The sequence below is a fragment of the Musa acuminata genome, chromosome BXJ3-8 (genome assembly GCF_036884655.1).
Source record: "Musa acuminata AAA Group cultivar baxijiao chromosome BXJ3-8, Cavendish_Baxijiao_AAA, whole genome shotgun sequence".
Lineage (NCBI taxonomy): Eukaryota > Viridiplantae > Streptophyta > Magnoliopsida > Zingiberales > Musaceae > Musa > Musa acuminata.
The window spans coordinates 42,524,980-42,537,564 of record NC_088356.1 but is presented as its reverse complement, the minus strand read 5'-3'; the positions used below and the strand labels follow the sequence as shown (position 1 = coordinate 42,537,564).

Here is a 12,585-nt window from a genome sequence, read left to right as displayed (position 1 = left end):
GTTTTATAGTGGTTTTAGTACTTCAATAAAAAGTACTTAATACAATTAATTAAAAATATTATAAATAAGTTAAATGGAATAAAAAATACATTATAAACTATTTAATATACTACCATGATTCAAATAGATATTTATAGTTGATTATGACTAACATCACCCAAGTGATATAAAGTCTTATCTAAAAATACTATTATATTTAAAAGTTCAACAATAATATTATTATGTTTAATAGTTTAGGAATAATATTATGCCAAATAGGCATCATGTTAAGCTTGGAAAAAAATATTAAATGTAGATATAAAAGTGCTAAGAAAATTATGCTAACATATAGGGCTGTAAAACATGAAAATTAAAAAATTAAAATAAAAGGAAAAAATCTAGTGCAAAAATTAAATGGTGAGATAAGTAGTATTAGATACAATGTAACAAATGAGAAGAACACAAACAAGTAATAAGAAATGAGACAATCGTAAAGAGAAATGACAGTCGCTCTAAAGAGAATACAATTAATAAGAAAACATCGACAAGTATCCTGCAACAAACTAAATCTTCATAAGAGAAGAGAGAGATTTATCTTTGGATAATTAACGAATGTGAATGTTTTAGATTTTTCTAGGGGAGTGAGGGTCAATGGGACTAGGGTTACTAGGGAACATATCGATGAGAGTAACACAAGAAGAAAAAAGAGTCGATATGAGCTACAACACAAGAGGAAAGGAAACAATTGATGAGAGTTTAAGGTTTAGGGCATAAAAGAAAAAAAAATATGATAGAAAAAAATAGGGAAAAAAAGTCATATTTGGGTGCGAGAGGAGTTAAAACAACCTAATTTAGGATATAAAAAATAAAAAAACAATGATGAAAGTTTAAGGTTTAGGGCACGATTAGCGTGGCTCATGAAAGAAGAGAAACCTTTGAAATCAATAAAAACTTTTTTTTTAGAAAATTCATCTTATATAGTATCTCTAATAAACTATTTATTCTATTGAATAAAATTATAGAAATTCTCTCACATATCATTGTTAAATTTAATTTTCACATATATTTCCTTCATCTCTCTAACTAAAGTCTAAAATGGATTTCATGTGAATTCTCATAAAAATAAAGTAACATAACATCAAGATATCAAATGATGCATTGTATGATTTGATCTTTAATTTATAGCACTAAGATATTTGCCCACCAATTCTCTTTTTGAAATTGCATTATCAATCTTAGATTATTTAAAAATCATCTTTATCATACTCCAAAATCCAACTAGTAGTAACAATATCTTTGCCCAATATGTCATGCCTTTGAGAACAATAACTAGAAGTAAAACCCATCAAATGGTGTGCAAAGAAATAAATCATGATACAATATATTATTATAAATAAGGGGATTATTTTGTGGCAATTATTATAATAAAAAACAAAATCCCAAATCTCAATCCTTGCAAATCATTTAGTAAGTATATTATATTACATGTAATATTTAAATGAAATAATAAATTTATAATAATGCTGGCTGGGCCTCACAATCTCACTCTTAACTTTCCTCTCTCTTTACACAGAGAGAGAGAAAGAAGAGATCCCAACGGCTAGTCACGAGAAAGATGTCCTTCTCCAACGTTAGATAGAAAAAAAGCAAAAGAAGAGCAGTAACGCAGATGAGAGGCTGGTCAAAGTCTTCATGGCCTGTGGGTGTGTGTGTGGTTGGGTGTTACAGAGGTAACCCGTGATCTCTCTGTCCATTACCCATTGGAAGTGAAGCCACGCGCCCACATCCCGATAAAGAAGACGAAGGGAGAAGGCTTAATCCTCACCTACTAGGAGTAGGTTCGACTCGGAGTGATCCGAGAGATCAGACATCGCATTTCCCATGCCAAGCAGAAGAAATGGCATCGATGGATTGGTAGTGGACGCGATTGATGGATCGTAATGGCAGTAGGAGCCCTGTCTGTGAGGATAAAAAAGGACGATGGATTGGACGTGGAGTAAATGAGTCGTCAAGGACGGTGTAGGGCAATTGACTGATACCCTCCGTACGTGCAAATCCTGACACCCTTGCATGCCTCGATCCACGCGGTAGATTTGTCGTTTGATTTGGGGAACACGGTTTCAGAGACTCTTCTTCTCCGTTGGAATCGGGAACGGAGATGGGGGAGACTTCGAGTCCACCCACCACCTTCCATTGGAAGAACTGTTGTTATCAGTGATTCCAGAGAGAGAGAGAGAAAGAGATGTAATCGATGTATCAGGACAATTTGGGTCAAAAGTTTTTGGGAGCAGAGACTTATGGAGTCGAGTAAAGAAAGGAAGAAGGAGGAGGAGGAGGAGAAAGAAAAGGTTGAGTGAGAACAGAGGAGGGCATCATTTCATCCTCCCAAGCTCGCCTCCCAAGACTTCAAAGCATCATTCTCTCTTTCTCCTTTTTCTTTTTCTTTCAGAGCCACAGAGAGAGGAAGAGTCGTAGGATTAGCTCCCATCCCCAAGCAGAGGGAACGTGATTTCTGACTCATAAGCATCGGTCATAAGGAGACTGTGCATTCTAATGCTATTCCGAGAACAAAGGAGTTCATACAAGACCTCATTTCACGCCATGGAAACGCTCGAGACCTCGAGGTTTCGTCATCATCCTTGAGACTGCAATGGCAACTTGCATGTGCTCAAAGCAGAAAAGATTTCTAACCTACTGCAGCAAAAGAAAGAAAGAAAGAAGCAAAGTGAAAGACACTTTGATCATTATTACTAGCAATCTGAAGTTTGTGAACACAGTGACACATAACAGGAAAGCTTGATAGCTCCCTCATCATCTCCACCACAAGTCCTAAAAGAGAAGAACCAAAGTACAACTCTCAAATCCTTGCTAGATAATATAAAATAAGACCTTTCTATATAAATTGCACCTGAAACATATATATAGTTTCTTACCTAACTAGAAAACAAAGGAGAATAAGAAGAGAAAAAAAAATGGTGAATTACCCATTTTTCATGTATCTGCGGCAGAGACTCCACTAAGCCTCTTCTCTTTGGATGACAAATTTCCCCACCCAGTGAACTCGAAATGAGATGTAGAGTGAGAAACACAAGGTTCAAGCAATCAAGCTTGGTTCACATGATTGAGCAACTGCTGCTGGTGTTCTCATCACTGAAGTAGGTGGTGTAGGAATCGCCTTGGTGCGGTGCCGTCGCTGGTGCCAGTGCCGGCGCCGGTGGCATGTTGTAGTACATCGGTAACGGTGGTCGAGAATAACCTATCATTGGCTGGAAGGCGCGATCCTGGGCATTCATCATCATCATCCTCTGCTGCTGCATCTGCTGCTGCTGCTGCTGTTGCATTTGTTGCTGCTGCAGCATTGCAGCCATGTACTGCTGCTGCTGGTATGGATGGGCAGCGGCGATCACCTCGGGCGGTGGCGCCACCATCCCTCCTTGATAATACCCGGGCGGTGGGCCTCCCGCCGGGTGGGCTTGCACCGCCGCGGCGGCCGGAAAGTTCCCCATCTGGCCCATCGGAGCTTGCATGGTACCCATCTGGTGTACTACACCCAGGCCAGGGAGTCCTTGGCCGATCATGCTTGGATTCATCATAAGATGGCCGCCGCCGCCACCACCACCGCCCACCTCGTTCTTCACGAACATTCTCTTGGCTCCATTGACTGGATTGGTGTTGCAGTTCCCAGCTTGGCCACTGGCATTGATGCTGCCATTGCCAATGGGAGCTCCTTTGTTGCTATTAGCGCCATTCTTACCGTTCTGTGGCCCAGCATTACCACCATTCTTCCCCCCACCAACACCATTATTCTTAGTGGCAGATCCACCACCAATACCACCCTGGTTTTGATTTCCACCACCACCACCACCCCCCCCGTTTTTACCACTTCCACCAATACCAATCTTCGGCTCATTGGTATTGCACATGACTTTTTTCTGCACAGGCACATCTGCGCCTTTCTTACCGCTGCCACCACCGCCATTTCCGCCCTTCTTATCCTTCATGGCATTCCCATTCGGCGTCGCAACCGCAGGCTTGATCTTGATGTTCTTGAAGTCGTCGTCGAAGTCAGCGTCATAGCAGTCGAACTCATCCATTTCATCATCGTCGTCGTCATCAAATTCATCATCATCGAAATCATCTTCGTCATCGTAGTCATCAAAGCCCTTGGGAGGCAAGCTGAAGCTCACAGATTTGGGATCCTTCGGTGGTAGGAAGTTGAAGTTTTTCAGCTGAGGCAGCTGCACATCTTTGGACCCTTTCATCTGCTGTAGCTGCTGCAGCTGTTGCTGAAGCAGCAGCTGCTGCTGTGGTGTCGGTTGCGGGTGCTGGCCTTTCTGGTCCTTCCCACCAACCCCAGCTCCAGCTCCACCACCACCATTTCCACCCTTCAGAGGCTTCCCATTGTCCTTCTGCTGGCCTTTACCACCTTGTGGCTGTGGTTTCTGGACCGGGTTGCTGTTGTTGCTACCGCCCTTCGGAGCCAGCAGCTCTGCATGTTTGCCAGCCTTGGCAAGCTTTTTGACGAGGGTGGCAGGATCAACATTACCCGAGACAGTCACCTTCCCCTGCTCTGCATCAATGCTGGTTGTGTACACCCCTGATAGCAGAAGGAATCAAGCAAGGAAGAGGTAATTACAAAATCAAAATCAAAACAATCCTCTCGAAGTAATTGCAAAATCAAAATCCCCCTACACAAGTAACCACACTGGAGGAGCTACAACATTTAGATCAAAGAAAGGCAGAGAACGGTGTTACAGTAAAAGTACCATCAATCTTGTGGAGCAGTTTCTTGACCTTCTTCTTACATCCATCACAGTGAATGTTCACTCTAAGAATACATGTCTGCAGTTGGAGCAATACATCCCCCCAAACAATGAAACCATTACAAGCTATTTCAAGTAAAACAACAGATGGACACATGAAGAAGCTCTTCTTGAGTCCAGGAGAAGAAACGGAATGTAGAGAGAGAGAAGAGAGAGAGAGAGGGGTAAAAGGCTTACCTGTATCTTGAGGAACCTGATGTCTTCCTCTTTACTCATCCCCTTCACTTCTCTGGAGAACAAGACCAGAGTGTCTCCTGTACCTCAAGCAATTATCTTGTGAAAGTGGAGGCAGGAAGAAGCTAACAAGGGAGGGCAAGGATCAAGAGCAACTCTTTATTCAGTGAAGTCAAATCATTCCAAAGCAAGGAAAGAGGAGAGAGAGAGAGAGATGAGTTGAGAGTTTTCTCAGCAAAGATTCATGCCTGGGTTCGAGTGTTGATTGCCCCAACCATTGGCCATTTGTATCCATTTCTCAGGTGGTGTGCAGACTTCAACACCAGCCTTGACCACGTGCTATTCACGTGCACCACAGTTCTACACTGGTCCACCTGTACTTTTTCCTATCATCACCTGACCTAAGATAAACAACAATAATAACATTATTATTATTATTAACTGTAGAAAATTAAAGAACCTCTAAAAGAACATTATCTCCAATTGTAATATTAAATATATATATATATATATGTAATTTGATTAATGGATAAATTTAGTTAATGAAAAATACTTAGCTTTCTGTCATTTATGAATAATAATCCCTGAATACCAACAAAATCTTGATACATTAAATTACTGAGGTACCTCAGTGCAGCTATTTCATTCATATACTTTTAATATCTATATGAAGAAACTTCATTTGATTATATCGATTTGATTATAGTACAACAAAGGATATGAGACGATGATTTACGAGAGTCGATTCGGATTCATATATTTTGAGATCATTGGTGAGTGGTTTATAAGCAAAATTTTATTTCTTCTTCTCAGGACTGTGTATGTGGTATGATCACTTAGAATGCGTATTGGGGGATATGTAATGAAGGGAGGCTGCAAGAGTTGATGAGTCAAAAGGCAGATGAGTCAGTCAGGCTTTGTGTCATGTCTCTGACAAAGCCCCGTTCCAGAGTTGGCTGTGGAGGAGCAGATTGGTGAATGCCACCGAAGAAGACATTGATGATGGCATGGTGGAGGAGGAGGCAGTAGCTGCAGCTACCACAAAACTTCAACTCATGTGACTACTATTGCCCAAAACTCTCACTCTGAGGATGCTTCCTTCTCTCAGCTGATGTTTCCTTCTCTCTCTCTCTAGCTATTTTGATAATGATGTTTGCATGCACATTTAGAAAATGATACATTTCAGTTCATGTAAACTGAAACGGGGCTTTGTCAGAGACATGGTGAATTTTTTCTGAAAAAAAATCTCTATTTTTATAAAATTCTTAGACAGCATTTTAATTTTTAAATATTATTATAAAATATCTTTTTTTTTAATAATGATATTATCCTTATCGATCATTGTCTCCGTCGTCCATCACTGTTCGTTCTTATCAAACTCAACCCTCTCATTAGCTCTCCTTCCTCGCCTTCGAAGAAAAGAGAAGAGGGGTAGTACAGGAAGATAAATTTCTCTTGTCATCTCGATCGTAAATGAAAAGGAAAATTATAATAAGAAGGAGACAAGAGCGAACAGATCAATCCTAAGTGAGAAAAGAGGTAACGACAAGACAACGGTGAAAATAAGATTTTCACAAACAAAAATTTTTTTTTAAATATAAAGATTATTTTAAAAAAAATTCACCCTATCCTCATCTATTGGGCTTGACAGAAGAAGGATAGAATAAATAATAATAATAATAATAATAATAATAATAAATAATAATAATAATAATAAAGTTTTATTATCTGTTTTTTTTGTTGACATGTGATTACTGTATTGGCTTTCTATTAAATTCACTACTTATTTTTGTCTACTTCAGTTAGTTAACCTAAGACTAATCTATCAATGGTTGTAGATATAAAATCTCATTTGACATTTGGTAGGCTTCATTTGATAATTTTAAGAATGTCAGCTAACTTAGCTATTAAGATTTTGATGGTTAACATCATAAAGTCTTTACTGTTCACCACATGCAAAAAAATATATATATATAGAAGAAGATTTTGAGATAAATGGGTCATTTCTTCAAGGAGAGGATTTCTATAATAAGGGTTTCAAAACCATGTAAAAAATCTTTTGTTTTTCCCCCTTCAACATTTGTGTTTAAAGCTTTTGGAAATTAGAATTCTTTTATTAGAGGATTCTTTAAATTTAAAATAATAAGTGTTTAAAAATTTATAGATAGATAGATAATCTTATTACTCTCGGAACCCTATTTATTATACTTCAGTCGACATCGATCAGTAAATCTAGTTTGATGCATCATCGCTTGTATGTTTTTGTAGTTTTATCCCAACATATAATGTGTAAGCATATCCAAATTGAAAGTTAAACCAAACCATAGACTTGAAATAAATTTATTAGCAATTTAAGTAGATTATAGTTATGTCATATCTTTTTACATAATTGAGTTAATTTTCTTAAGTTCTCTCTTTTTTTTTATTTCTAATTTATTGATATAAAAAATAAATTATTCTAAAAATATTATACTATTATATTTTTATCATATTGTTACTACTTATATATAATTTATTATTATTATTATTATTATTATTATTATTATTATTATTATTATTATTATTATTATTATATATTTTATACATCAATTGCATAAAATTATCTACCTAATTTTATCTTTAAATATTGTACAATTATAAAATCTATTGTTTGCATCAAATATCAGAAAATTGAAATAAAAAAAGGATGGAATTTGATTTTTTACTCTTAGAGGATATTCCGAGTAAAATAAATAATTTTTTTATGGTAAAAACAGAAAAACTAAAGACATTCTTTAGGTAAATTGTTCGCATATATAAGTATATATATATATATATATATATATATATATATATATATATATATATATATATATATATATATATATATAGAATTTTGTAAGGTAAATACGAATTACCATATCAATGCATTAAGAAAACAAGGGGAGAAAAATCCAACTCCCTAAGAGGACAGTGGTCGACGCAAATCATTGGTGGGTCCCACCTCCGATGGGTCGAAATAAAATATTTATTTTGACAATTAAAATTTTTATTAGTTAGGCTAATTAACACTCATAAATATATTGGATAAGATTTCGAACTTTCGATCTTCATGTAAAACATGTTAAATTATATTTTTATTTCTCGGATGAGATACCCAAGGAAAAGAGATTTGGGTTAGATGAGAGTGACTTGTTAAGTTAATGAGTTTACTTATCGAATTGAAATGGGACAAATATTGTAAGAGGAAACCTTATATCATCATAAAAAATAGTTGCATCAGACTATATGAGTGAGTCAACTCTGATCCACAAGTGACAACACCAGCATGAGTGAGATCCAAAGTTAGATGCATGGTATGGGTCCAGTGATCATGCTGAGCTTGGCAAAGGAAGACGAAGAAGGTTAGCTAGTTGACTGTGAGATGGCTGACTCTGAGAATGACCAGTACGAGAGAAAGAGAGAGAGAGAGAGAGCAAGTGTGCTACAAGTGCCACTGTCACTGCCACTGCCACTGCCACTGCCTCCTCCACTACCTTTGGCTCAGTGCTCTGCATCAGTTCTTTCTCCGTTCATTCATTCATGTTGGTGGCCCGCAGCTCGGTGCCCAATCTACAATTCTTCTTCGGTCTTCAGCAGCCCTTTCACACCCACCCATGCATCGATCATCTATTGGACTCTTACAGTAGCAATCATACAAATATTCTGAAACACTCTTTTTCTTCTTTTACTTTTGCGTTCTATAATTCTGCTTCAGATTACTGCTGTTCGTTTCCTTTTGGGATTTCAAGAAGAGTTGTGAGGGACTCATGCAAAGTATTCCGAAGGGCTCTGTCCAAAGCGGAGAGTGTTCTTTTACAGTATAAGAAGCTCGGCGTGATACGGGAGAGAAGGGTGTTGGCATCTCAAGTGACGAGAGGAAAGCAGATGAAGTTTATGTACAGTGGCAATATAAATCATTACACAGAATCTGCAAGCAGGACAGCCACCGAACCTCTCACCGCTCTCCTTCTGTCTCCTTTGGCTCACGTAACGCGCAGGAAAATTACTACACGGCGGAGATCGGCAGGACGACAACAGAAAAGCCTCGAAAGAACTCGATTGTGGCAGATGACGGCAACACAAAAGCCTGATTGCAGCACCGGGGCAGCGTGAGGTCTCCATCGCTGTCTCTCTTTCCCCTTCCATTTCTTCTCCTCTTTGTCAGACGAATCTACGTCGATAGCCACTCCGATGGATGACCGATTATTGAGTGTCCTTCAAAAGATCGAAAACAAGTATAGATAATATAATGCAAGGTGATACGCTTGTGCTACTCAAGGCAGCGATGCCGAGAGGTGAGAGTGAAATATGAATGGATGAAACCTACACGTTTCCTTCCACTCTTACACAACAGTTGATGCACTTCTGGCAGCTCAATGGCTTTTGCAGGATGCATTCTTCGTGCATCGATGTGGACAGATGAGGAGACTGTGTGTGGAAGAATGCAGTGGCCAAGAGAATCCTGTCGTGTTAAGGCACACACAAACATCATTGTCATCTGAATCTTCTCACAGATGGATGGAGTCAAGCAAGACAGCAACACAAGGCAGGACAGTGTCGAGACTGAGGCGTCGTCGCCTTCGTTGGCAAATTATTATGTCTCTTCCTTCCTTCTATCAGACTTCTCGAAGAGATTATACTTGCAATTGTGATTCCAAACTTGCAACAGAAGGCATTACTTTTCAAATTTTCTTATTGCTAAGGTCATTTAGTCCCATGGTTGACGAGTATGAAAACCAAAAGCTAAGTCCGTCATGTCTCCCTTGCCCTTAAAAATATTTTTTTGAAATTCACATATTTTGAAAGGATAAAATTGTACGAGTACATCAAGTTTTCAAATAGAAAATTCATCGTGAATCTACGAGCCATACCAATTGTCCTCTCCCTTACCTTCAAAGGTCCCTTATTAGATTGGCATAAGAAGGAGGGCACTTAATATTAAATTATCATGTACTCGGAAACACATCATACATAAGTGTTTATGATGAATTCTAATAAAACCTGAAACTGGATTGTTTAGCCTCAAATAAGTTCCTATCAGCCTTTGGCTCTACTATGTCTAATTGGCCTCAAGTCAGCCTTTTATATCATCATAGAGGGTTGATAAGGAGTCAATTCAGGTTAGGGATAGTGTGCTATATATTTCAGCCCAAAGATTCATTGGCTCAGCAAATTGTATATTGTGACATTAAATTTAAATAAGTAAAATAAAATATTTCAACTAAAAGAATAGAGGACCTATAGCTCTCAATGATCCTCCTCCTTGTTCCCTCCCAACAGATGAAGATCAAGGAGAGGGAGTGTTCTTCTAAAGGAAATAAAAGATTATATATTTTTGAATTAACTAATTTCATACCTAATTTCCTGCACAATTAAGGAAGGAAATGAGTTGATCCAAATAAGATAGAACCCTAATTATAGATTTTTTTTGTAATTTAGGAGATTGGAAGAATATTTGATGATTATTGTATATTTTTATAATTTGACTTAATCTCTAACAAGGGAATTCGGGATCGAATGCCCCAAACCAAATACGAATTAGTCTACCTAACATGAGTCGAAGTTTTTATTTAAAAGAATATATTTAAGAAGCAAAAGAGAAGATGTCGGGTTTGATTGCACTGAAATACCCTAACTTAGTCCTATATCGAAAGTGAGTTAGGATTTACATTGACTTATAACAAACGTATTATTGTTAACTTGGATTTATATTCTGGATCGATTATTCAGACTCAATAAATTAACAAATAAATTATCGTATCATATCATACCCAATCATGATAGTGTTGAACCAAATTGACTAGCACTAAATATTCATTTGATCAAATTATATAGAACTAAAAATTCACAGCAGGAATCAGTTGATTTTAGTAAGATGATAGGAATCTAATGACGCTAGATTTGTTATCTACTTCCCTTTCAACTCTCTCTAATCCTTACCAAATGCTTGTTCTCATAAAAAAGAAGCTAGCATGATGTATAGAGTGAAAAAAATGGGTATAAAAAGTATGTCTGTCCATGAAAATGATTATGGTTCATACATCACAGATATGATCTCAATTATTACTCTTATTTTTACTACTTTTCTGCCCTTTTGTTTTGAGAAAGCTTGAAACTACTTCAAGTGGTGTTGTTAGAAAACTAGACTTCTCAAACATCAAGCATATATGCTAAAAAAAGGAGAGCAATCATTAAAAAGAAACAGTGAAAATGAGTCCTCATCCATTGAGAAAATAATTTCAGATCAAATACCAACCATCAGCTTAATTGGTGAATTTTTCCCAACTAAAGAACTAAGTTCAGGATTGCTATTTGCTTATGTTACTAAAATATCAATTCAGAAGAAAAATGATGTAGATTTTGAGGAAATAAAATGGCATGATATTGTATTCTTTTATTTACTTTCATGATAGATCTGATTCCAAGTTTCTCATGTGCAGGTTTGGGCATATCACAAAACCATTCTTTGTGTAGCCTCCATAGTTTATATCTCTCAGACAGACATCTCTAATGTGGATGAAGGCATCTATTTCTAGATCAAAACATCTTCCTTAATTCATATCTGCATGTTACAGAGAAAGCCACATTTGCCACATAAACAGATATCTTTTTAAATGAATGCTTCAATAAACAGATATCTAATTAAATGAATTCTTGTCTAAAGCCCAGAAGGATTAGAGAAATGAAGATAAGAGTATACAACATGGCTGTCAACATAGCAATGGTGTCAAATTTATTGAAAGTGTTTGAAGTAAATTCACCACATTTATCCATTCTCAAAAATCTTAGCTATAATTTAGATTAAATTATTCATGTGTTGGTTCCTGCATTTTGGGCTAATTATCAATCATCACTCGCATTATCTTCATTCATAATTCTACACACTATTCCTAAAGGTATTACAAATAGGTTCACAACAGAATATGAATATCTGAATCTTTTATTTTTCTTCATTGTTCTAAATCATGCTCTCATTTTTCATTAAAAAGAAATAGATCGAACAAAAAACAAAAATTCGATTAAAAAAACTTAAATATAATTAGATTATGACAAATGATTACCGGAGATAGATGACAGAGACAAATTTTCAATATTAAATAGAAATTATTATCGTGTCGAGATATAAATAGAGATAAAGAATAAATGTCAAAAATATAAGAATGGTAAATAACCAAGCAAGTTGACATGATGTCCTTCCAAATGGTCCATTTTGGAGGCTAGTAGCCATCATTGTTATTATGTTAATCTGGCAGATTAAGCTCATTATCTAAATAATGTACTGCTAAAACTGCTGCATGCACAGAAAAAAAAAACCTCATGTGACACATAATTAATTGTTCATTCTATAACTTCATGATGCTATCTCAAGGCATCTTGAAATGTTTTTAACTGAAATATGGGCATGCTTCACGTGGAAACTGTCTTAAATGGTGAGACAGCAAAAGATAGAACACTTGTTACAAAATATTTTAATCCAAATCTCTCGACTGAAACTTCCAAGAAATTGATACCCAATCAACAAGCATCAGATCCAGCAGATTTGGATCCATGATTGATTCAGTAGTCCATCATCTTGGTTGGACCTCTC

General features: G+C 36.7%; 1 protein-coding gene across 1 annotated transcript; it reads right to left on the bottom strand.

The window, feature by feature from the left end:
- Positions 1–2,852: 2,852 nt before the first annotated feature.
- On the bottom strand, positions 2,853–5,210 carry LOC135645348 (heavy metal-associated isoprenylated plant protein 32-like). The gene is made up of 3 exons (XM_065163655.1): positions 4,980–5,210; positions 4,746–4,821; positions 2,853–4,576 (listed from the first exon to the last, which is right to left on the bottom strand). The coding sequence occupies exons 1-3, from the start codon at positions 5,016–5,018 to the stop codon at positions 3,093–3,095; spliced, it is 1,599 nt and encodes a 532-aa protein (XP_065019727.1). The 5' UTR covers positions 5,019–5,210; the 3' UTR covers positions 2,853–3,092.
- Positions 5,211–12,585: the final 7,375 nt, after the last annotated feature.